The sequence below is a fragment of the Trachemys scripta genome, chromosome 3, assembly GCF_013100865.1.
Source record: "Trachemys scripta elegans isolate TJP31775 chromosome 3, CAS_Tse_1.0, whole genome shotgun sequence".
In the NCBI taxonomy this organism is placed as follows: Eukaryota; Metazoa; Chordata; order Testudines; family Emydidae; genus Trachemys; species Trachemys scripta.
This window is the reverse complement of record NC_048300.1, coordinates 132252948-132279956: the sequence shown is the minus strand read 5'-3', so window position 1 is coordinate 132279956 and position 27009 is coordinate 132252948. Positions and strand designations below refer to the sequence as shown.

General features: G+C 42.2%; 1 protein-coding gene across 1 annotated transcript; it reads right to left on the bottom strand.

Moving 5' to 3' along the window:
- Positions 1-399: 399 nt before the first annotated feature.
- NDUFAF4 (NADH:ubiquinone oxidoreductase complex assembly factor 4) lies at positions 400-5913 on the bottom strand. Its single transcript, XM_034766009.1, has 3 exons — positions 5715-5913; positions 2725-2822; positions 400-1021 (listed from the first exon to the last, which is right to left on the bottom strand). The coding sequence occupies exons 1-3, from the start codon at positions 5839-5841 to the stop codon at positions 737-739; spliced, it is 510 nt and encodes a 169-aa protein (XP_034621900.1). The 5' UTR covers positions 5842-5913; the 3' UTR covers positions 400-736.
- Between the last annotated feature and the right edge of the window lie 21096 nt (positions 5914-27009).

The window sequence follows — 27009 nt, the reverse complement described above, 5'->3', positions numbered from 1 at the left end:
TGCTGTTTATAAACTGATTGATGAATGACTTACAAAGTTGGCCCCAGAGGTGGGGCTAACTAGAATGGAATAGATGCAGCTATGCTTAACTGCAGCCATTACAGCTCCATGGTTTAAAGAAGGTGCAAAAGCAATTTCCCCCACACAATTCACCCTCTTTTGCTTTTAAGATCTTGACATGCTTGAAAATTCTATTTCCCCTGCAATTATCCTTCTTTGTGAAGCAAACAGCCTCTCCCATCATTTTTTTAATTAAAGGAAAAGGGGTTCTGTTGTACTGTATGTACACCTGCAGACTACTTGCATGAATAAGAATAGATGCCATGATAAAGATTGCTGCAGAATCACTAGAAAACACTGGTTGAATGAAGTCCAAAGCCAACACATTTTCCATTTGACTTCTCAGTAAGAGGTGATATTTATTTAAAAATAAAACTCTTTCTGCAAACAACTAGAACAATTTAAGTGGATCATTTATTGTCCTGAACATTATTCCACTGATTGTCTCCTTATTTGGCATAAATAAGACAGGTTATGAACCAGAATATATCAAATACATTGTTTTCACATGCAGCAATCACACAGAGAATGCCGTCATTTAAATAAAGCATTTTATTGCTACAAGAGGGCAACCTTTAAGAGCATGAGACCAAATTCCCACATAAACAGTGTATGAGAAGTGTCAAATGAAGACACCAGTGGATCAACCAAGATTTCGGCAATCACTTTAGGAAGGTTATAAAGTTTTTCTGTTTTTGGGAGGAAAGATCTCCACCCCAAAAGGTATGAAGAATTCTAAGAGAGAGGTGACCTCCTTCAAGTCTATATTGTACTCCTTTGCTATTTTCTCTGTGGTCCATGTTTGTGGAGAAAGTTTATGATTATTGAGAAGAGTCAGAACCTCCACCACAGAAATTTTGCCTTTGGGAAGGCTCGAAATATCTAGATCCCTTAAATGACCAAGTTTTGTACGTCTGTATTCCTGCTGTTTACTTGGGATAATTCCACCTTCATCTTTTACCTAGTGTGGGAGGAGAAAAAAAAGTTCAAGTCAATCAGAGTTCTGTTTAGTCTGTGTACTGCATATTTCTCGCCTATTTCTTTAATTAAAGCTTTCATTTTAATTAAATATAACAGGCTCTCCAGTTTTTCCATTGTGAAGACTTTGATCCTCATGGATTGCCTCTCTTTCTTAGACCGTAAGCCAGTGGTTTTCAATCTTTTTTCATTTGTGGACCCTAACACATTTCAAATGGAAATTCAGACCCCTTTGGAAATCTTAATCTGTGGACCCCCAGGGGACCACAGACCACAGGTTGAAAATTACTACCATAATCCAACACTACTTTGTCCTCAAAGCACTATGTTCTATATAGACCACAGTTTCAGAAACAGTTACCACGGCCAAATGTTCAGCACCTAAATCAATAGCTTAGTTTTTTGAATAGCTGAACTCCCACCATTCCCACTGACATCAGTGGGAAATGCTGGTGCTCAGGACCTCTGAAATTCAGTCCACTGATGTAGGTGTGAATGTGAATGTAGATGCCTAATTTCAGGGCCTAATTTCAGGAACAGACATATGAAAGTTTTGTCCCATATATTTTAAGGTACTGAGCAGCACCAACTTCCATTGAAACCAGGTGTTCAGCACTTTGAAGGATTAGGTTTTTAGCTTCTTTATTACCCAAGTAAAATGGAGATAACATTATTTCCACATCTCACAGGGACATTATGGGGGATACATTAACATTTCTAAAAATGTTTTTGTCTTAGATGGAAAGTGTTATAGAAATGCCAAATATAAGAGAGAGAGAAAGTGGATGAGGTAATATCTTTTACTGGATCAACTTCTGTTGGTGAAAGAGACAAACTTTCGGCCTCCACAGAGCTCTTCTCCAGGTCAAGATATTATCTCATCCACCTTGTCTCTTTCATATAGTGGTATTGGGGTCAATGCTGCTATAAACAAACAAACTGAAAACAAGCATAAGAGAGGCCTAGGACTAACTTTTTTTAATCTAATGCCAATATGTTGAGCCTTGCATGCAGATCACATACACAACTGCTGTTAGTTCATCCGTTTCATGGGAAAAAATATCTAGAAAATTGTACAGGAAAATATAAATAAAACATCTTACCATTTCCTCACCCAAACAGATAACAGGACTTCACTTAAAGGGACACCAATGTTTTAAGTGAAATTTTAATAATTTCTTTACTCTTGGTACTAGCCTCTTTGTTCTCCAGCAGAACCACAAATCCTCTCCCACACAAGTCCCAATTTCTTCTACCATCTATAGCATTAGAAATTCTATTTCCCATCCCTTCCACAGACTGGCCACTTAAACTTCTAGAAAGCCAAATCTGTGAGTATACTTTGGGGCCTGTGGCACAAGGAAGGTGCACTCAGATGGAGTTTCTATGTGATAGAGGAACATGCCTGTATAGACAGCTTCATGCAGAGGAAGAAAAACTGGGGGCATAAAGAAAGGTTGATGGCACTCTTAAATAAGGATGTGACCCTCAAATTAGACTTCTATTAAACAACAACTGAAATACAAAACAGCAATAAAAAAGCTCAGTTTCATCTATTAACAGCTAGTAAGCTACTAAGACGACAGACTTCATAAAGCCTATTCATCACATGAGCATTGGTATGTTGCTTTTGTCAGCTGAAAAGTGCTTGCTGCTATACCCATTACAGAAAGAAGACATGCTCACTTGCACAGGTGGATCTCTGGAATCAACGTAAACCTCTTTTAATAAGGTGAGAAGTTTGTCATTTTTTTTGCGAATTTCCTCTTGGATTTGTGGATCATCTAAGAAAAAAGATTTAAAGCAGAAAATCACTCTCTCCCGCTCATATTCTTGTTGGCTTATACTTCATGGTTTAGCATGCCCATAAGTAGGGCCATACCAAATTCATGGTCCATTCTGGTAAATTTCACAGTCATAGGATTTTAAAAATAGTAAATTTCATGATTTCAGATATTTAAATCTGAAATTTCACGGTGTTGTAATTGTAGGGGTTCTGAGCCAAAACGGAGCTGTGGGGGGTTCACAAGGTTATTGTAGGGGGGGTTGCAGTACTACTACCCTTACTTCTGCACTGCTGCCTTCAGAGCTAAGCAGCTGGAGAGCGGTGGCTGCTGGCCAGGAGTTCAGCTCTGAAGGCAGAGCCACCGCCAGCACAGCAGCGCAGAAATAAGGATGACATGGTATGGTATTGCTATCCTTACTTCTGAGCTGCTGCCTTCAGAACTGGGCCTTTGGTCAGCAGCCACCACTGTCCAGCTGCATAGCTCTGAAGGCAGCAGGTGCAGAAATAAGGATGTTGTGTTTATGGTATTGCTAACCTTCCTTCTGTGCTGCTGCTGGCAGGGTGCTGCCTTCAGAACTGCACACCTGGCCAACAGCCACCACTCTCTGGCCCCCCAGTTCTGAAGTCAGCGCAGAAGTAAGGGTGGCAATACCTTGACCCCCCCTAAAATAACCTTGTGACTCCTCTTCAACTTCTTTTGGGTCAGGACCCCCAATTTGAGAAACACTGGTCTCCCCCACGAAATCTGTACAGTATAGGGTAAAAGCACACAAGAGACAAGATTTCATGGGAAAGACTAGATTTCACGGTCCATGACGCATTTTTCATGGCTGTGAATTTGGTAGGGCCTTACCCATGAGACATCACACAACTCAAGTGAAAATGAAAGTGTGTGAACACTTCCAGGCACATCTCATTTTTGCATTAGTTCTGATATTAACAATACTTAATGTTGTCTCATACACAGGGAAAGGAGAATCTATTATAGCTATTCAAGAAAAGAAATTGCAATACTAAGCAACAGTTAGGCCTGGTATACACCTAAAAATTATATCAATTTAGCTACATTGCTCAGGGCTGTGAAAAATGTCACTACATTACATAGTTAGTTAGGTCAACCTAACACAGCGTAGTCAGAGCTGGGAATTCTTCCAATGACCTACCTACCACTTCTTGGAGAGGTGGATTAACTACATTGATGGAAAAAACCCTTCCATGGATGTAGGAAGCACCTATACTACAGTTACAGTGGCAGTACCACAGTTGTGCCACTGTAGACATACCATTATTCTTCAGAGTGCTGTGCAAACTCTGAATCCATCACAACATGCCTGCGAGGTATTGCAATAGCAGTTGCCGTGTCACGGATGGTGACACAGACACAGAAGTGACTTGGCCAAAGCAGAGTGAGGCCGAGCCAGGCGCTGGTCCTGTGCTCACCTTAATACGGTCACCTATGCCAGTGGTTCTCAACATTATCAGACTACTGTACCCCTTTCAGGAGTCTGATTTGTCTTGCATAATCCCAAATTTCACCTTGCTTAAAAACTACTTGCTTACAAAATCAGACATAAAAATACAAAAAAAGTGTCACTACACACTGTTACTGAAAAATTGCTTACTTTCTCATTTTTACAATGATAAAATACATGTATTGCAATATAAATATTGTACTTACATTTCAGTGCACAATATATAGAGCAGAATAAATAAGTCACTGTATGAAATTTTAGTTGCACTGACTTCACTAGTTCTTTTTACGTAGCCTGTTGTAAAACTAGGCAAATATCTAGATTAGTTGATGTACCTCCAGAAGACCTCTACATACCCCTGGTTGAAAATCACTGACTATGCTATTTACACCTATTTACATACCCCTCTGTGCCCCCTGCTACCCAAGAGCTCCTGCCACACTACCAGTTACTGAACAACCCAGAAGAAAGGACAAGCAAGACTGGGTTTCCATACAAAGCCACAAAACCCACAAGTAAAATAACAGGTTGAGAGGTGTGGACCACACCTCCCAGCATAGGCCCTGGACAAGCAGCATCCAGCCAAGCAACAGGGCTACATGGCAGATATTTGGAACAGGTAGCAGCTAGCAGACCCAGACCCCGGGGGCACCCAGAGGGCAGCGGCGGGTGAGATTAAATGTCACTGGCCACACCAGCCCGCATCCGCTCCCATGTTCTGGATTTGTGCACAACCCCCTCCTCCCTTTAACTGCCCCCCACACATCCCCTACACCTCACTCCCCCATAACCCCCCACACCCTGCATCCCACCCCCCTGCAACCCTCTCACACACCCATACCCTGCATCCCACCCACAACCAAAACCTGCATCCCACCTCCTATCCCAACCCCTGTAACTCCCTCCTGCATCCATACCCTGCATCCCACTCCCCGTAACCCTCCCCCACACACCCATACCCTGCATCCCACCTCCCATAACCCTCCCCCACACACCCATACCCTGCATCCCACCTCCCATAACCCTCCCACAAGCCTCCCCCACACACCTATACTCTGCATCCCACCCCCCATAACCTGCATCGCACCCTGTAATCCCCTCACACCAGCATCCCACCCCCCCATAATCCTCCGCCCATACCCTACATCCCACCCCCTGTAACCCTCCCACACCCATACCCTGCACCCTTCCGTCCCGCCCCCACCCCAGAAAACCCCAGGACACCACCACTCCTCCGCGCACGCGCCCGGCCCGCATAATCCCCCCGCGAGAACGCGCGCGCGCCCTACGGCCCCCTAACCACCCGCACGCGCAGCGTGTACCCACCGCCCTGTAACCCCCACGACTCCCCCCTCCCCCTGTAACGCCGCCCCCCACTCTCGCTCCCTTGGGGCGCAGCGCCGGCCGCGGGCACTCACCAGGCAGCGGTCCCGGCCTGGCGACGGGGTGCCGGGGGGCGGACGTGGGCTTGTCTTTGCTGATCTCGCGGGCGGCCCGGCTCTCTAGGTTGAAGTTGCGGAACACGCGGGTCACCCTGGCACCCATCACCTCTGCCCGGCACCGGCCCGCGCCGCGGTCAAGGCTCTACCCGCCCCGCGAGCATGCGTAGAGAGCAGCCCGCCCGCCAGCGCCCCACCTAGCGGGCAGGAGGACGCCCCGCAGCCGAGGCGGGAGGCGCGGTCAGGCAGCCGCTCGGAGCCGGGGCGGGGCGGGGGAGCGCGGCTGTGCGCTCCGGGTACAGGAGTGCCAGGGGGCGGGGCTCCCAGCATGGTCCCTGCCCGCCGAGGCCGGGGAAGCTGCTCAACATACTCTGCTGGCTGCCCAGGGTCCTGGCCTGCGGAGCATCTCCCACCAGTGTCCCTCTTGTGCCTGGCACATGGGCCGCCAGTGACCAGTCAAGGCATCACTCTGTGCCTCAGTTTCCCCATCTGTAAATTGATGAATAATGATGCTGCCCTGCCTTGTACTGATGAAAAGGCACTATGTGAGAGCAAGGTCGGATTATTATTATGCTTAAGGAGTAGGGGAGAAAAAGCAGCAGCAGCAGCTGGCGACAAAAAAAGAAATAATCTGGATGAGCCCAACCCCACCTCACTTTAGCACACTACCCCTTGTCACTTTTTTTATTTTTCACTCTCTTTTTTCTTTCCCTCCACTTTCTCACCTACTGCACAGGGTATTGGGAGGTTAGGTTATGACTGATCTCAGCAGAGGCGCCTCTTTTCAGTTTACTGTACCTATAAATACATTGTAAGTATGATGTCTCCAAGGATTCAATTAATTTTTAAAAATAAAAGAATGATGTTCTCCCGCAGCAGCAGTAACTGAGAGATCCATTAATGTTTCATATGGGGATACTAAAAATGCATGAAATTACATATATATGTATATTCTATATGAAAACTCAAATGCATTTTTAATGTTTTGCAATTATAATAATGGATCTCTCCATTATTGCTGCTGTGGGAGAACATCTTTCTTTCTTTAGGCCTCTAAACACTTATGCACATGAGTGGTCCTATGTTAGTCAACCGGGCTTCTTGTGTGGGTAAAATCCCTGGTGTTCATAAGGGTGTGAGAGCCCTGTTTTTTTCCTGATTTTTAGCTATGCTGAAAGCCCAAATCTCAGATTGAAGTCAATCAATGGAAGCTCTGGGTAGTCACATAATTGAGAAACGGACCATGTGTTTGGCCGAGGAGTCACCTCTCTTGGGGTACAGTTGGAAATATCCTGAAGGTGGCAGACTGGGCTAGGGTTTCCAACTTCCAGAGTTTTAATCACCAGAATGGCCACTTTTTTTCAGCATCTTAATATTGGCCATGGTACAGCGTAAGAATAATCATTTTACAGATGATTTATAGATACATTACTTTTTAATTATTTGATTTATAAATTGTGTCCATCATCTCAGCAGAAGTAATAAAACAGAGATAAAAAAGAGTCTATAATAACACCAATGCTACCTGCATGTAAAATAATCCCGGTCAATGACAATCTCAATCAAACAGAAACATATTATGCAGCACTCTGAAGTTTGCCAAACTCTGGTTAATGATCTAGTTGAATCTTTATGTGCTGAATGATCCTGATAGCAAGTGTAAATCATTACATTTACTTGCCCTCCCCCCAAACCCCACACCTCCTCCAAAAGTTATGGCATCATGATATGACATATCTACCATGTACCCTGCTGAAGAGTGGAACCAGCCCATGGTGATTATATTTATTATTTTTTTTTTCAAGCATTTACATTAATTCAAAACATCTTCCCTGTGCTTTTTGTCTGTGAGTTTCTTTATTTGGATAAAAGTACCAAATAAGTATTTCTGATGGTCTCTCCTCTTACTGCTATTCTGTGATTAGAAGTGTGTGGTTTTTCTTTATCGGTGCATCACCGTTCTCTTCAATGATACCGTGACAATTTTAGAAGGAGGTATGCTGTACATTATATGCCCTATGTTGGAGCTTTACAGAACAATGAATCATTACAGGATGGCAGTCTGTGGGCTAGCTTGTGTCACAGGCCTGACTAGGGACAGTGTAGAGGCACGATCCCTCTCCCAGACTGAGGTGAGCAGAGGAAATACAGCATTTGCTCTCAGCACACCCATCCAATTTTACTGACCAGTGCATGTGAGGAGGTGTATGCATCAAACCCATAGATTGTAGTCGTACCTGAAGCAGTGGTGGGCTGACGGGCTGACCACCACTGACCTAAAGGTTGCAACTAGCTTGGGCCCTATTGTGCTAGCACTGTACTGACACATAATAAATGCCAGTCTTTTCCCCAAAAAATTTACAATTCGAAAGACAAGACATAACAGGTAGATAAGACAAACCAACAGGGTGGCAGAGGAGACAAATATAACAGAATGTGCATCTGGGATTACTGAGCTCCCTCTGGGGTCCTGGAGGAAGCAGTCTCTAAATAGCCTTCCCCCAGTTCAAAGGCTGAGATTGTCCATATCATTACACAAGGAGAGGGATGGAAGTAGGCTCTTTGAACCCTCCTATGTTGCTAAACCTGCCCTAAAGCCAGATCCTATCTGACTCTATTTTAGGAACAACTGCACAGTATGTGTGGTAATAGGGATGTAGGAATTGCCAGCCTGGATCAGACCAATGGTCTGTCTACTTTAGCATCACTAGGCAGTTAGTGGCTGGCTTGGTTATGCCTTGAAGCACAAGGATTTCTATCTCATAAATGTTTATCCTATTTAATGTAACTGTAATGTTCTTGTTCATATGAATGTCTTTTCTTGGTGTTCATAGATCCTTGATGGTACAATATACATTACCATCCCTTAAGAAGTCATAAATAATCCATTCTGCCTATGGACTGAAGGCACTGATCTTAATTTGAAACTAAAGAATCTCCCTCTTGGCACCAGGAACTGCTGGCTACTGGGATCAGACTCAACACGGTGATGCTGTCTCTTTAAAGCCTGATGTGACTAACACTCCTATTATATTGGTTCACAGCAGATGAACTCACCAAAAGGCAACTAGTTCGTTAAAAATAAAGAGTGATGTCATTTTGTGTCTGTCACTTCCCGTTACTAAGCATGGTACCAGGCTGTATGTTTTGCTGATTGGGAAGGACCAGGATTACAAGGTTTTCATTCTAATTCTGGAATCTTTCATACTGACTGCAGCAAGCAAAAGATTTGAAATTTTTGAATTGCAGATGTTTTCATGGCGTAAATAGGCATTTTATCAATGTAGCTGTATCATTGACAGGTAATATTAACCAGGAGTCAGAAACCTTTACCCAACCACATACCAGCATTCATAGTTATTAAAAAGTTGTAACATATTTTTTCCTTGTAACATAAAAACGGAGTGTATTCCATTTACCCTGTTTTATGAGTGTGCTTCGTTGTTACTGAATCAGCAAGCTTATTTGAGTTGTTCTGAGATATTTTTAGAAAACAATGTGACTCCTAGATATCCCACATACCAAAATGACGAACACAAGCACATAGGAATTGCTGTGCTGGAACAGGCCAGTAGTCCATCTAGTCTGATATTTTGTTTCCAACGGTCACCAGCATCAGATGCTTCAGAGGAAGGTGCAAGAAACTTCACATTAGGCAGATGTGGGAATTCTCCCCCCCATATTTCGTCTCCTAATCCCTCCCACATCTGAGAGACTTCTTGAAACTGCTCGGCAAGTGTAGGAAATAGAATTGTTTGGAGAATGAAAAAACACTGCTGAACATTTTCTTTCCCATTTTTCATCGAAATGTTTATTTGTTGAATTTTTCGGCCAGCTCTGTAGCTGAATGGAAAATGGATACAATATTTATTTTGTGAGTTTACTAGCACATTTTCTTTATTACTGGTTGATCTATTGTACATTCCCCTGTAGGAATATAGGCCCACATTAGGTTTAGGTGAACTATGGTAGGACTTAGCATGAACAATAGTCCTGAAATATGGGACCAAAAAGCATGAGATCATAAGAAAGAACAATTGTTGTGTTAAACATGTTGTGACCCTTTGGAATACCAGTGTTATCTTATTGAAGGTTTGGCTGAAGTAATAGAAATAAAACATGTTACTTGGGTACTAGGTGCAGTAAGTAATTGGCTATATAAGAAACCCTGCTGCGTCCAATGCGAGGGCACTATTTACAAACCAGCAGTTGCCAGACGCACAATGGCCTACCCGGCCCTGTGCTGCCAGCATGCCCCTTCCCCTCAGGTGTGGGCCTATGCCATGCCACACATCCCCCCTGCCCAACATCCCCCGACTCCCTATGGCCAGAGCCCCCCCGGACCCACTATGGCCACCCACAAATGAACAGCACCCTGCACAACACCATCCCTGCCCACAGCCCCACCACAACTGCCCAGCACCCCCCACAGAACTCCCACTCCCTAGTGCCCCAACACACACAGATCTTCCCTGCCCCTTCACTAGGGTGACCAGATGTCCTGATTTTACAGGGACAGTCCCGGTTTTGGAGTCTTTTTCTTATATAGGTTCCTATTACCCCCCACCCCCGTCCTGATTTTTCACATTTGCTGTCTGGTCACCCTACCCTTCACAGTCCAGCACTCCTCCAGGCTCCCCACAGACCCACTCCCCCAAGCTTTGCCTCCCAGCTGCACTCACAGCCCTGCTGGGAGGCGACTGTGTCTGCCGGGCTGAGCTGGCAGCGTAGCCAGGGCCGGTCCCAGGGCTGGGAATCACTCCGTCCCCTCAGGAGTGGTGTGACCAGCCAAGCCAGGACCTGCCCCAGCTCCAGTCCCTCAAGACACACTTGCCTGGAGGGGCCCAGCCAGCCCTCCACACTGTCTCCAGTTCCACCTGGCTGAGACTGGCCAGGCTTCTCCATCAGTCCCAGGCAGCTCAGCTCCAGGGAGACAGGAGTGGAAGCAGAGACTTCCCAGAGCCAGAGGTGCACTGTGGTCTGGACAGGGGGCTGAGAGGAGCCCTCAGCCAGGTGGAAGGCAGGCCGAGAGGAGCAAGTGGTGGGTGGGGGGAGCCAGCGGGGTCTCAGGGTGCAGTGCAAGCGGAGCAGGCGGGGGCCCCTTCTGAGCATGGGCCCGCTCCATGGAGCCACTGGAGCCATTGTAAACCCGGCACTGTCACACACAAACTGATAAAAATATTTCCATTGCTAATAATCAAAATTTACAGATAGGAAAAAAACCCCAAAATGCTGCTTAAGAATTTATAATTGTTTGATTGATGGATATTTAATTTATATATTTTTACATGTGATGTTGACAATTTGTGTTTTAACAATTATAAAGCTTTAACTTTTTGAATCTCAACATCTATGGTTATTAAATAATTATTGTCTGACTCTCCCATAATTTCCTGCAACTGTGAAAATTTAAAGAGATACAAACTCAGAAAAAGTGCTAAAAGCCAAACATTGATATTAACCATCAATATAAAAATCACATTCTGCCAAGTCTAGTTGTAAAACTTAGTTTTGGTTTCCTGCTTGAGGCATCTGCCCCTGATGGCAGTCTGGCTGTATAATACATCATATACTACTGTCTTTCAGCTTCTGTTCATTGGGGAAGGTCCTCAGCTGGTGTAAATCACCATAGCTCCATTGAAGTAAATGAATCTATTCCAGTTTATACCAAAAGAGGATCTGGCCCTTAGGCATTTTGCACATGCCCATTACTACTATATCTAGCTTCCAATAAGAATAGCCATGATTAGTGACTTAGGGTGCCTCAATTTTTAAGTGTCCGACTTGAGACATTGTTGAAGGGACCTGATTTACAGAAGTGCTGAGCACTGCCCTCTGAAAATTAGGCCTCTTTAAGTTGCTGAGCACCGAAAAATTGAAACACCCAAAATCACTATTTCCTTCTGAAAATGTAGGCTTACATTCTTTAATGTCTATTAAGATTTTGTCATGGATATTTTTAGTAAAAGTCACGGACAGGTCATGAGCAATAAAGAAAAATTCATGGAAACCCGCGGCGGCTGGGCAGATGTGGGGGCCCCAGCTCGGAGTTCTAGGGTTCCCCACCGCCGGTGCTGAGAGCTGCAGGGTCCCCCTACCACCCGCAGTGGCCAGGAGCTCCGGGGAGCCCCGCGGGCGGCAGGGGGACCACGCAACTCCCAGACGGCTGCAGGCTGAAGTCACGGAGGTCTCTGGAAGTCACAGATTCTGTGACTTCCGCGACCTCCATGACTAAATCGTAAAGGAAAAAAGACCTGTTTTCAGGAATAGTTCAAGTCCTGTTTCTTGTTGTCTGAATATTTGAAGTGCTCCATTGTAGATAGTTGTAATAACTGTATAGTAAATAAAATAAAGATTAACTAGAAGAAAGTTAGTGACCTAAATGTTTAGGTATGTAGCCTAGTGGGCTAGCTTGCCTTTATTATATTCACTGCTTTGCATTATATTCAGCAGTAATGCAAGAAATCTATAGGTCTGTATTCAGTAAGACAGTAGCTTCGGCAAGCTTCATAGGCATGAGGCCTATGAAAGTTTGAACAGATAAACTTTGCACAGATAAACGGCCCAACAAAAAATCCCAAGTATTTGGGGAGCTGAAAATAGAGTTTAAGGGGAAGTTCTGGCCACAGGTACATGATTCAACCACAGATGTGTCGTGGAAACGAACAGACGTACATAACAGGTACATGAGATACAACTAAGGCTAGCCTGCTTGCTTGCTTATATATCTTTTCTTATAAGTTTCTTATAGATTTGATTATTTGTTTTATTATAATAGGTTTATAGGTTTATATTAGAGTATATTTTGGCTGTAACACAAGGGACCTACAGGCCGCATCTGCATAGGTGCCTACTTCTACTGGCGCCAGTGGGTGCTTGACCCCCCTCTGGCCCTGGCCCCGCCCTGACTCCAGCCCTTTCCCACCCCCGTTCCAGCCCTTTCCACAAAGTCCCCGCCCCAACTCCGCCCCCTCCCTGCCCCTATTCCGACTCCTTCCCCAAATCCCCACCCTGGCCCCGCCTCTTCCCCGCCTCCTCCCCTGAGTGTGTCATGTTCCCGCTCCTCCCCCCTCCCTCCCGGAGCTTGCTACAGCTGTTTGGCAGCGGCATGCGCTGGGAGGTAGGCGGAGCAGCGGGGACGTGGCACGCTCAGGGGAGGAGGCGGAGGAGGAGATGAGGTGAGGTGGGGAGCTTGGCTGATGGTAGGTGCAGAGCAGCCACTAATTTTTCCCTGTGGGTGCTCCAGCCCCGGAGCACCCACGGAGTTGGAGCCTATGACATCCTGTATGTTAAGCTAAGGCAAAGTTAGCATATATATGTTTGGGACCTTTCATCTAGATAGATGGTGAAGAGCTAAAGCATATATGGTTTCGACCTTTGCCATAGATAGATAAAGGACACGTTAAAGCAGGTTGGCTTTGGGGCTTTCCTAAGTTCATACCCTTTTAAACTTAATAGGTACAGCATAACTTGGAATTTGAAAAGAACCAAAATAACCAGTTAGGACAGAAATAACAAATGTGATACTTAACCACAAAAGGGCCATGGTAAGGAATTGACGTATATGATAATAAGTTAAGATCATTGATATACTAATCTATAAGAAAAAGACACTCCAACATTAGTAAGGTAAGGAAATTCAAATAAGGAAAAAGGGAAAAATCCCCTACTGAATATGCATCAAACATAATGGTGTCAATGTAACATATTATAGAAGTGGCATTGCAGCCTAGGGGTGGTAGGAGAGATGTAGTCCTTGGGAGGTGCCGGAATGATGGCCACTGGTGATGAGGGGGAAGGTGATGGTGATGAGGAAGATGATGGCTAACATTTCAGGTTGTTCTGGAAGGGATGGTGTGAGTATATGGATGTACAGATGTACATTCTGTAGTATCTCTATCTATTTTACTAAATTGAGGGTGTTTGTGACTGTGCTAAATGTATTACCCTGTTTCCCCGAAAATAAGGCCTACTTACAGTTTTGCCTCTCGTTGTAATATAAGGCATCCCCCCGATAATAAGACCTCCCCGATAATAAGGCATCCACCGATAATAAGGCATTTTTCATTTCTGAAAAATAAGACATCCCCTGAAAATAAGACCTAGCGCATCTTTGGGAGCAAAAATTAATATAAGACACTGTCTTATTTTCGGGGAAACAGGGTAATACACTATATTTGTAAATATAAAAGAGTTCCTATAGTGTGAGTGTTGCAACTGTGCACAACGGGGTTCCCAACTATATAATAAATTAAATAATACTGGGCCTGATCTTGGGACAAGAACCTGTCAACCCTCAAAGTGATAACTTGGGATTTTTAAGTAATCAATATAATTAATACTTAATCTAAAGATCGGGCAACAGATAAGAGATTATTTTTCAACTATGTGCACTTCATTCTCTAGGAAAAGAAAACTCTTAAGAAAAAGTACTTCTGAGTAGAGGCAAGTGAATAATTGATTTTTTTCTGTTCAGGTACCAAACTGAAAAATCCCCCACATTTTTAGTTTTGAATCAAACTAAAATGGATTTTTTTTTGTTTTCCTTGCCAAAACAAAAAGCTGAAAGTGAAATGAAATATTTTGGGTTTTGTTGTTTTTTTTAGTTTGTGTTATTTTGGTTTGGTTTTGGGTATGTTTTGCCCTTTTATTGTTTTAAATAAATCTAGCTAATTTTTTCCCCTGAAACTGTTCACCAAATTTGATCTGAATGTGTGAATAGTTTTGGTTGACCCGAAACTGCATTTTTCAGCAAATAAGCTATTCACCCCCCAAAAAATATTTGTGCGGCTCTACTTCTGAAGCTAATCTACAACTGTACCGTCAGGCAGCATGTGTTTTTAAGACACCTACATTACTCTTTTCAAAATACTGAACTAAAATTAGCCGATATCAGTTTAAATTGCTCATCTGTCTATTTCTATCTCCTCTCTTCTTCCACAGAGATTGGGGGAGTTCTGCCATGTAATTTTAGAAAAGAGTCTACTCTTAAAGTTCTTCAGTTTGTTTTGAAATGAATAAGTCCAATTTTCACCACATGCCATATGCTGTATAACCATTTATTATGAGAGAGGAGCGTTTCAGACTTCCAGGCTCTTTTTATAGTAGCATTTTCTGCTTGAACCAGCATTTTTGCAAGCTTTTGTGTTTTTACATTCACTATTGTGATTGTTATTTGACATTCTAATTTTTTATTTAAGCTCTGTGACAAATAAGGAACAGGGGCATTCTGGACAGTAGAAAATTAGATGTTCAAGGGTAATACACTCTGCTGGTGCATCTTGGAAATGTGCATTATTAGATTTGCAAGAGGTATATGGACATGTCTTCAGTAAATAAATGTTAAGAAAAAAACCCAACAACTCTGAGGCTCAAAGGCAGATGAGATTGTGCGCTCTTGGAAGCACAGTATATACAGGCATAGTCCGGGGGAAGGAAGAGCAAAAATGGTTTTAATCCATGTTTGTACCCCTGGAATTCTGGGCAGGTTGGTGGCTACTGTGTCATGGGAACCTGCCTCTGATCAGCTCCACAACCTAGAATTGTTCTGAATGGTCATATTAGTGGTTGCTCTGGCCCCAGCCCTGCCACCAGCTCACTTCCCATGCTGGGGATAATTCCATGTAAAACAGCCTAAACTTTCCCTTCGTTAGGATTGTTCCTGCCCAGCCAAGGGGCTTATATGACTCACTATACACTGCCACAGCAGCCCACAGGGGCTAGCCCAGGAAGGAATATCTTTCCCAACATCTTTAAGACAACTTGTCTATAAGCCCTTTTAAACAAGTGATAATGTACTTGGGTATTTTATTTAGTTCCTCACTTTGTTTACTATCATAATATTTCAAGGTTTTTATTTTAAATTGAGACTTTTTTTGATCAATTGTCACCCACTTTGAATGTTGAAGGGCATGTGATAAATCCATAAAATCAGGGAGTAAGAAGAACCCAATCCTTCAAGGTGCTGAGCACCTTCTTCAGGGTGCTAAACTATCTCAGCCTCCATATTGAAACAGACTATTTGCCTAGCTAGTTTAGTCTAATATTCTGACTCAGACTGTGGCCAACAACCAGTGATTCAGAGGAAAGAGAACACCTTCCACTTCATCCCATCTCAGTTCAAACCACCCTGCTTCTCCCCCATGTGCCGTCCCGTAGAACCTTCTCTGGTCTTGGGTTTGGGTGTGCAGCTATTACTGTTGCCCTGGCTACAATTTTTCCAGCTCTACAAACTTAACTTGGGATCTGAAAGACAATCTGCGTTCTTTCTCATTTGTGCCTTTTCACTGGTAATAGGGATTCTTCAGATGGAATTTAGTTGACAGTTTTGTAGATGATACACAGGCCCTGCTTCAATGGGAGTAGGATTAGGCCCTATATCAGGGGTTCTCAAACTAGGGGTCGGGACCCCTCAGGGGGTCACGAGGCAATTACATGGGGGGATTGCGAGCTGTCAACCTCCACCCCAAATCCCACGTTCCTCCAGCATTTATAATGGTGTTAAATATATTAAACAGTGTGTTTAATTTATTGGTGGGGGGGTCGCACATGGAGGCTTGCAATGTGAAAGGGTCGCCAGTAAAAAAGTTTGAGACCCATTTCCCTATATTATAACTGTCCTATGCCCTTTGGTAGCTAGCATGAAAGGAGTTGGTGGTATCAATCACATTTCAAGTGGATCAGTGTCCATATCATAACCCCACCTCACCCTCTAAAGTTTAAGGCACATTGGTTATGAGGTATAGTGCTGCATGTGCTGTACCTTTTCTATAAAAAAAATTAGACTTCACTCTCCAGGGTTATTTGTCTGGTACCTAAAGAGTCAGTGTTGTATACTAAATTCACTCATAAAGTAGAAAACAGGCCCTGGTTCAGGGTGATTCTGAGTCCCTATGATGCTTTATTGCTCCATGATGTAATTTTCTGTGTTATATTGATCTTGTTTACTTTACATCAATTAGTGCCATCATCTGTCTAAACTTGTGTTATACATATGAAGGACAGATGTGAAAATGACAAGTGAAAACCTAGAGTATACAAATGCTTGTCAAACCTTGCCTTAGATAAATCATGGGGGGTGAACTAACAAAAACCAAAGTAATGCTTTGAAGAAAAAAATATGGATTAAAGGGTTGCACAATTGGTTTAAACATGACCCTCCCCCCCTCTTTAACTAATAATAGAATCATGGAATCCTAGGACTGAAAAGGACTTAGAGAAGCCATCTAGTCCAGTCCCCTGCACTCATGGCAGGACTAAGTAAGACCATCCCTAATAGGTGTTTGTCTAACCTGCTCTTAAAAATCTATGATGGAGATTCCACAACCTCTCTAGGCAATTTATTCCAGTGCTTAGCTACCCTGACCATTAGGAAGTTTTTCCTAATGTGCAACTTAAAGTGCCCTTGCTGCAATTTAAGCCCACTGCTTCTTGTCCTATCCTCAGCGATTAAGAAGAACAATTTTTCTCCCTCCTCCTTGTAACAACCTTTTATGTACTTGAAGACTGTTATCATGTCCCCCCTTAGTCTTCTCTTCTCCAGATAAACAAACCAATTTTTTTCAGTTTTCCCTCATAGGTCACGTTTTCTAGACCTTTAATCATTTTTTGTTGCTCTGCTCTGGACTTTCTCCAATTTGTCCACATCTTTCCTAAAATGTGATGCCCAGAACTGGACACAATACTCCAGTTGAGGCCTAATCAGTGCAGAGTAGAACAGAAGAATTATTTCAACATGGGGCTGTTAAGTGATTAAAAAAATTAATCACAATTAATCACACGATTAATCGCACTGATAAATAATAATAGAATACCATTTATTTAAAATTTTTTGGATGTTTTCTACATTTTCAAATATATTTATTTCAATTACAACACAGAATACAAAGTGTACAGTGCTCACTTTATATTTCAATTTCCTAATGCACGTTCTGTAGTGCAATCTCTTTATCATGAAAGTTGAACTTACAAATGTAGAATTATGTAAATAAAACTGCATTCAAAAATAAAACAATGTAAAATTTTAGAGCCTGCAAGTCCACTCAGTCCTACTTCTTGTTCAGCCAATCGCTCAGACAAACAAGTGTGTTGACATTTACAGGAAATAATGCTGCCCTCTTCTTGTTTATAATGTCACCTGAAAGTGAGAACAGGCATTCTCATGGCACTATTGTAGCCGGCGTCACAAGATATTTATGTGCCAGATGTGCTAAAGGTTCCTATGTCTCTTCATGTTTCAATTACCATTCCACAGAACATGCATCTATGCTGATGGCGGGTTTTGCTTGATAACAATCCAAAGCAGTGTGGACCGACGCATGTTCATTTTCATTATCTGAGTCAGATGTCACCAGCAAAAGGCTGATTTTCTTTTTTGGTGGTTTGGGTTCTGTAGTTTCTGCATCAGAGTATGGCTCTTTTAAGACTTCTGAAAGCATGCTCCACACCTCATCCCTCTCAGATTTTGGAAGGCACTTCAGATTCTTAAACCTTGGGTCAAGTGCTGTAGCTGTGTTTAGAAATCTCACATTGGTACCTTCTTTGTGTTTTGTGAAATCTGCAGTGAAAGTGTTCTTAAAATGAACAACATGTGCTGGGTCACCCTCTGAGGCTGCTATAACATGAAACATATGGCAGAATGCAGGTAAAACAGAGCAGGAGACATACAATTCTCCCCCAAGGAGTTCAGTCACAAATTTAATTATCTCATTATTTTTTTAACTAGCGTCATCAGCATGGAAGCACGTCCTCTGGAATGGTGGCCGAAGCATAAAGGGGCATATGAATGTTTAGCATATCTGGCATGTAAATACCTTCCAATGATGCCTACAAAAGTGCCATGAGAACGCCTGTTCTCACTTTCTAGTAAATAAGAAGAGGGCAGCATTATCTCCTGTAAATGTAAAGAAACTTGTTTGTCTTAGCAATTGCCTGAACAAGAAGTAGGACTGAGTGGACTTGTAGACTCTGAAGTTTTACATTAGTTTTTTTTTTTAGTGCAGTTATGTAACAAAAAAAAATCTACATTTGTAAGTTGCGCTTTCACGACAAAGAGATTGCATCTCAGTACTTGTATGAAGAGAATTGAAAAATACTATTTTTTGTTTATTATTTTTACAGTGCAGATATTTGTAATCAAAAATAATATACATGTTGATTTCAAGTACAACACAGAATACAATATATATGAAAATGTAGAAAAACATCCAAAATATTTACTACATTTCAATTGGTAGTCTATTGTTTAACAGTGCAATTGAACTTTGATTAATCGCGATTAATTTTTTTAATCACGATTAATTTTTTGAGTTAATCACATGAGTTAACTGCGATTAATAGACAACCCTACTTCAATAATTATTCAATATAATTCAATCTTAATGAATCAAATAATTCTTAATCATCAAATAATTCAATCTTTGTAATCTATATAAGCTTTAATGATTTTCTGTGCAAATGACTGCAGTGTCTCTGCGCAGCCAGTCACACATTCATTTAGTGTCCATAAAGTAGGAAAAGTATAGGTACTATACTATAAGTAGTATAGGTACTACTATAAAAGTGTGGTCCAGTAATATAAGGTTCTATTCCCAGTTCTGCCATTGACCTGTGACCTTGGAAAGTTGCGGCATCTGACTGCCTCAGTTTTCCCATCTGTACAATGGGAATAATACTGTCCTTCCTTTAAAAAGCACTTCATGATTTAAAGAGCTAAGCATTTATTAACAACTAATTAATATTATTAATATTGACAACACAATTACTGTAAAAAGTAGCTGTATTTTAGTATGTTGAAATAAAAAAAATGTAGTTAAAATCATATTTGTCCACATTTACAAATATGCTCAATAGAAATATATACATATTTAAGTCTCAGTTAATAGATAATGTTTTCACCCCTCAGTTCACAGAGTACTACTACTAGTATCTAATAAATACATAAAATCCTATAATATTCTCATGCTCCAAAGGAGCTTTTAAGACTTTTTGGAGTAGCAGAACTTTATTGTCATTCAAGGGGGATAGGGAATAAAAAGAGACCGAAGACTAAAAGTGTTTCTTGTCATCCATATACTCTGCTGTAAGGAATGGTCATGGGAGCACAGCTGCAATATACTAGAGATCTGACTCTATGTAGTAACAGTAGCCATGGTTTTACTGCATTGCCACATTCACCAGCTGTCCCTTGAACTGACAGCTATTTGCCTTTTTCATTAAATACAACTAAATACAGTGGGCCAAAAGAAATGTAGGTGTTGGAGAGATGCTGCAATATTGATATGTTTTCACCCTAAAACCAAAATTATGTTCACTATTTGTTTTTAGTTTGTGTTCATGCATAAATATTTGATATGTACATTATACAAAAATGTATATGGAACTGTCCAAGTTAATCCTATTAACTGTGGTTCACTGTGACTTTTGAGATATTGCATTTACTTAATGCTTCTGCAGGTGGCTGCAAAACCATTTGCATTTATTTATTCCATTCCTATTCTCATTGCAGGCTTGCATATTTTACAAATCGTATCTTTGCGTGCTGGGCTCTCATGAAAATTGGAAATCTGTTCTGTTGGGAGACTGTTCTATTTACATGAATCTTTGTAACCAGGAAGGAAAAAAAAAAGAGTTCTCAATGAACCCTTTTAAAATTGGTTTATATAGAAGGACAGGTAAATTGAGCTATGTGAAAGGACAATCATTGTAATATAATGAAAAGGGTCCAACAAATAAATGTTAATCCCAAAGTTTACACAAGACAGTTTGAGCCATCTCATAGAAAGATGAAGCTAGTTTTTATTCACAAGAAAATTAAACCCATTTAGTCAAGATTATTAGTCTATTTTCTCACAGTGAAATTCATCCATAGAGCAAAGAGCCAGCAAAAGGCCCAATCTACCGCTTAAACCTCACATAGGGTCTCCACAGGGATTAGGCTGACAGGCAGAGTCTCCATGCTGTCCTTGCATAGGTCAAACCAGAAGGGGAGAGGCTGTAGAGCCATATTTTTGTACATTAAATGTCCCTGGAATCCTGTGCACTTGGTACAGAGTATATGTGATTGCTATCCTGCCTGGAGTAGCAGATAACTGGGGATAGTGGTGAATGAGGGGTGAACAGCAACTCTACATACACCCTGACCTCAGAGGTGCAAGGGTGGATTTCACTTTTTCATCTGCTCCACATTCCATCTGCAGAGTCTCTAAATGTGCAAGCTCTACACAGGTGGAGTGAATTTCTAGGAAAGTCTTTTGAAACATATTACAGAATGTTTTAGTTACAATCAGGGACAGTCCAGATTCCTGCTTGATATTATTGCCCTGCTTAATGTGTGTTTAGGCAATTAGTGAGTGACTACCAACACTTGCTTTTAAGAAAAGGGAACATCATAATTGCACATACTGAAGCAGAGTAAGCAAACAGATTTCTCGCTCATCTGAATGAACCAGAAGAAGATGGTTAAGGATTGTAAGGTTATCCCTAACAAAACAGTCACACTCCAACACAAGCTATTAGAGGCAGCGTGAACTTTGTTCCAAGAAGACATGCATCGGGATGAGGAGACTGCATGGTGCAATTGCAGACAAGTTTAAGGAGATAGTCATGAAGTTTGAGCCAAGAGATACACAAATTGGAGCAGTAGAAGAGAAGTGGTATATCTTCAATAATGTATTGATCCTGACCAAGAACCTGAGGTGATATGTGGATACACTAAACTGGGTAGACCACAATCTCTTAAAGAATGATGGTGAAATGAGGAGGTACAAAAAGCAGTAAGAAATAAGGGAGAAGCCAGAAAGGTGGTGGAAAATAATCCTTCAGAAGAAGTGTTTGCCATCTGTAGAGCTTCCACTTGAGCAGCAAAGCAAACAGTCAGAAAGGCTAGAAACCTAGCTTTAAACAAGCTGTATAGAGTTGAACAACTGCCCTCAACTTGCCAAAAAGAAAATATATGCCATCAGGTGGACAAGAAACAAAAAAGGCAGACTAAGTGAACATGCCATTCGTAAAGGAAGCAGGGGGCAGATTGCTTGTGATAGCCGTCATGGCACATAATCAATGGCAAGAATACAATGAGGGTCTCCTCAAAGAGAACTGTTCAGATGCCACATTATCATCATGTGAACTGATAATCATGGATGTCAATGATCTGACAGAGGCAGATATCCAGGCAACACTGCTGAAGATGGCACATGGAAAAGCAGCAGGTCCAGATGAAGTCATGATGAAAATGATCAGAGCCTTGAGAGAGGTTGGTGTGTACTGGCTCATGCAAATCCTGTATGAAGTTTGGAAAGAAGAAAAATCCCAAAAGATTGGAGAAAGTCCATACTGGTTCTAATAAACAAACAAAAAAAAGATGACATATATGACTGTTCAAAATACCCAGGAATTAAATTACTGTCCCAGTGCATTAAGCTGTTAGAGAGAATCATGATAGTCATATCCACTGAATAATGGAGCCCATTTAAGGAAGAGATTAATTTGGTTTTAGAAAAAGAAAAGAGACTACAGATGGCATGCTTATCATTAGACAGTTGGTAGAAAAGGAGCTGGAGGGAAACACTGAGAATGGATGGGCTTTCCCCAATTCAGAGAAAGCATTCCACAAAGTAACTAGGCAACTGCTGGTGCCTCTACTATGATTCTGTGGGGGTACCACAGGACCGTGTCCAGATGGCAATGTGTTTGTATGACAAAAGCACAGATACCCTTTGGTGTAACTTAGGGTTTCGAGGTGACAGTTGCGCTCCACCAGAAATCAGTGCCTAGTAGATTACTATTTATAATTGTGATGGACTTTATAAGTAAGCAAATCCAAATGGAAGATGGGATGAAGTAGATGTAGGAAGACAATATTGCACTAATGGTTGATAGTAAGGGAGATTTGGGCCAGATATCTAGAACAGGGAATTTAACAATCTGTGACCTGAAAATGAGTGAAGAAAAGACTGAAGATTTGCAGATGACTCATGCAGAATCAAGACAGATGAATATCAACATTCAGGGCTGCACCAAGATCAGGGTTTCTGCATTTAAGTACCTTGGGTGCTGGTTAGTGGCAAATGGAGAAAATGCCCTGCAAGCAAGGGAGTGTTACTCACTCAATTTAGGGCACCCCGCCTATACCTTACCGAGGGCTCAAGGTGTGACCTGGTCAATTTAGGGCACCCCGCCTATACCGTACCAAGGGCTCAAGGCATGACCCAATCAATTTAGGCACCCCCACCCTTTCCCTTCTGAGGGCTCAGGGTGTAAGCCACCTATCCTTACCCAGAGGGCTCAGGAAGAAATCTGGTCAATTTAAGTACCCGCCCTTTACTTTGGGGCTCGGGGCTCAGGGCTTTACGGGTCTGTGGAACCTTTTCCCAGTGAAAGAGCCGTACACAGTTGTGTTCTAAACATCTATTTATTAGCAACACACAGAATACATATACCAAGCAAATCTCTTATGCTCACCACTCCCAATATACAGACAAATTTCACCCGATAGCCAGTCAGGCAGGATTCATTCATCTGGGAGTTCCCAGCAATGCCTCTGCACATCATGGTCATGCAGAAGGATCAGAGTTCTAACAGCTTGATGTTGCACTGCAGTCCAGAAATGGTTCCCAAAGAGCATTGTTTTTCATGTACGTTATATAGGTAAAACTAGGGTCCGCCTTCAAATTGACTAAACCTATCACATTATTCCATAAGAACATAAGAACGGCTGTATTGGGTCAGACCAAAGGTCCATCTAGCCCAGTATCCTGTCTACCAACAGTGGCCAATGCCAGGTGCCCCAGAAGGAATGAACCTAACAGGTAATCATCAAGTGATCTCTCTCCTGCCATCCATCTCCACCCCCTTACAAACAGAGTCTAGGGACACCATTCCTTACCCATCATGGCTAATAGCCATTAATGGACTTAACCTCCATGAATTTATCCAGGTCTCTTTTAAACGCTGTTATAGTCCTAGCCTTCACAAGCTCCTCAGGTAAGGAGTTCCACAAGTTGACTGTGTGCGGTGTGAAGAAGAACTGCCTTTTATTTGTTTTAAACCTGCTGCCTATAAATTTCATTTGGTGACCCCTAGTTCTTGTATTATGGGAATAAGTAAATAACTTTTCCTTATCAACTTTCTCCACATCACTCATAATTTTATATACCTCTATCATATCCCCCCTTAGTCTCCTCTTTTCCAAGCTGAAAAGTCCTAGCCTCTTTAATCTCTCCTCATATGGGACCCTATCCAAACCCCTAATCATTTTAGTTGCCCTTCTCTGAACCTTTTCTAGTGCCGGTATATCTTTTTTGAGATGAGGAGACCACATGTGTACGCAGTATTCAAGATGTGGGCGTACCATCAATTTATATAAGGGCAATAATATATTCTCCGTCTTATTCTCTATCCCCTTTTTAATGATTCCTGACATTCTGTTTGCTTTTTTGACCACCTCTGCACGCTGCGTGGACATCTTCAGAGAACTATCCACAATGACTCCAAGGTCTTTTTCCTGATTTGTTGTAGCTAAATTAGCCCCCATCATATTGTATGTATAGTTGGGGTTATTTTTTCCAATGTGCGTTACTTTATATTTAGCCACATTAAATTTCATTTGCCATTTTGTTGCCCAATCACTTAGTTTTGTGAGATTTTTTTGAAGTTCTTCACAGTCTGCTTTGGTCTTAACTATCTCGAGCAGTTTAATATCATCTGCAAACTTTGCCATCTCTCTTTTTACCCCGTTCTCCAGATCATTTATGAATAAGTTGAATAGGATTGGTCCGAGGACTGACCCCTGGGGAACACCACTAGTTACCCCTCTCCATTCTGAAAATTTACCATTAATTCCTACGCTTTGTTCCCCGTCTTTTAACCAGTTCTCAATCCATGAAAGGACCTTCCCTTTTATCCCATACAACTTAATTTACATAAGAGTCTTTGGTGAGGGACCTTGTCAAAGGCTTTCTGGAAATCTAAATACACTATGTCCACTGGATCTCCCTTGTCCACATGTTTGTTGACCCCTTCAAAGAACTCTAATAGATTAGTAAGACACGATTTCCCTTTAGAGAAACCATGTTGACTTTTGCCCAACAATTTATGTTCTTCTATGTGTCTGACAATTTTATTCTTTACTATTGTTTCAATTAATTTGCCCGGTACCGACGTTAGACTTACCGGTCTGTAATTGCTGGGATCACCTCTAGAGCCCTTTTTAAATATTGGTGTTACATTAGCTATCTTCCAGTTACATTAGCTATATTCCACATTCCTAAATAACAACACTTTTAACCAATTACACACTGGCATCTCCTTCCTGCCCAAGTTTTTTATATTTTATCTTTCATGCCTAATTTGTAACTTAGTTGTGACCTCTCTATTTGTCCAGATGGTCAGCATAAAACGCTGGTCAGAGCTTATCTTACCATTTGTTGAGTCTCTTTCTGTATCCTCCCTAATTTCCCAGCGTCTTTACAACCTTGGTGGTTATAACTCTCGTTAGGGACATTCCTGAGGTATGGTGTTTTATCAGCAGCAAAACATTCCCTTTTTCAATTTTAGTGATGAACTCCCTGAGTTTCACCCAAGGCTGGTTTAACATGGGGATGGAGGGGTGCTGATCAGGTCTCAGGCCTACAGGGGAAGTTTGGCACAAGATAAGTGGAGTGATTTATGATAAACTGATGCCCAGACTACTTAAAGGACCACTATACAAAACTATGGTAAGACCAGATCTTCTGTACAGATCAGAGACATGGGTGACCAAAGAGATGCACTTGAGAAGTCTTGAAATTAGATGTTTGAGGCCAGTGAGAGAGGTGACACTGCTGGACCACATGCAAAATAATGTCATCAGGAATGAGACCAAGATCTGCGTTATCAGAGAGAAGCTGCAAGAGAGGAGGCTGAGATGGTATGGATGTGTATGAAGGACAGATGAAGGGAGGCATTTGAGACTAGTGTTTGAGGGTGGAGAACAAGAGGATGGCCAAGAAAATGGTGGATGGATTGTGTGCGGGAAGATGGAGTTGATATAGAGTGAGTGTTGGACCAGCAAGCCTGGAAAAGATTGATCTGGTGATGGTAACCCGACCCCAGCTATCTGGGAAAAGGGAAAGAAGAGAGATAATAATGAAAGCTATTGTATTAAAAATCAAAGGAATTATTTGTGATTAGTCCATTAATTGTAATTATAACTTAAATCATAACTTAATATAGCACTACTTTTCTGGCAAGTAAATAAAGGACCAAAACTGAATTGAATACTAAGCTAAGAAGATACTGTTGCAACATAGTATTTAAATAGGTAAACACCGCTCATGAATCTTTCTAAGATTTGTACTCAATCCTAAGGGATCTTATTTGATGTCTCCAATATATTTGTGTATCTTCCGTATATTTGGTAATGGCTGGTTTTGATTTGATAGAAACTATCGCATTCAGAGATCCACACAACTGACCCTAATCAAAACTGGAAAAGAGCAAGATATTATAGACCTGATCCTGCACAATGCATGGGGAAGAGAGAATGGTGCAAAGGTGGCCCCAGTTCTAGGGCCAGGCTGCCTCTACATTTTGCCAGCTGCCAATACCCCCCAGGGGCAAGTTCAGTTTTGAGGATTGCTGAGGGTAGAGATATGCCTGCAAGCCATTTGTGTGGATTCTAGGAGGGGAATGGTGTAGGAGCCTGTCATAGGGCATGTCTGTCCTGTAGCACCTTCTGCTGAGCAAGTGTGGCACTGCACATACCCCTTGCTTCAGTTTCCCTTCTCAAAAAGCCAATAACTTCACTTCAGGCACTCTTGACACTTGACTTAATAATACCTCCAAGTGGGACTTGTTTATTACAAAATTCCATACAATAGGGTCCCTAACGAAAAGTCGCAAATAAACAAAAGGTGTTCAAGGCTCATTGTTCCTCTGTAGCCTGACCCTAAGCTCTGTTCCCAGTCACCTCAGGGTTATCTCTCAGTCTTTATGTTTCTCTTAATGGCAGGAGCCCTAGCCAGCTTCCTGGAGCTTGGGTAGTTCCAGCAATTATTGTCCTTCTCCTTATCAGGAGCCCCCAGCCCTCATCCTAGAGTTGGGTTGCAATTTGTCTCCCTAAACTGGCACACACTTAGTCCTCAGGCTCAGGGAGTTTGGCAGCCTTCTCCTGCTGGCATCTGCTCCCCGCTAACTCAGGGTCGGTCCTGCAGAAACCTTTTTACTCCTTCTGTGCCTACAAGCATCTGTCCTGCTATGAGGGAGGAGGCAGCATTAATGCTGGTTCCTTTCTTCC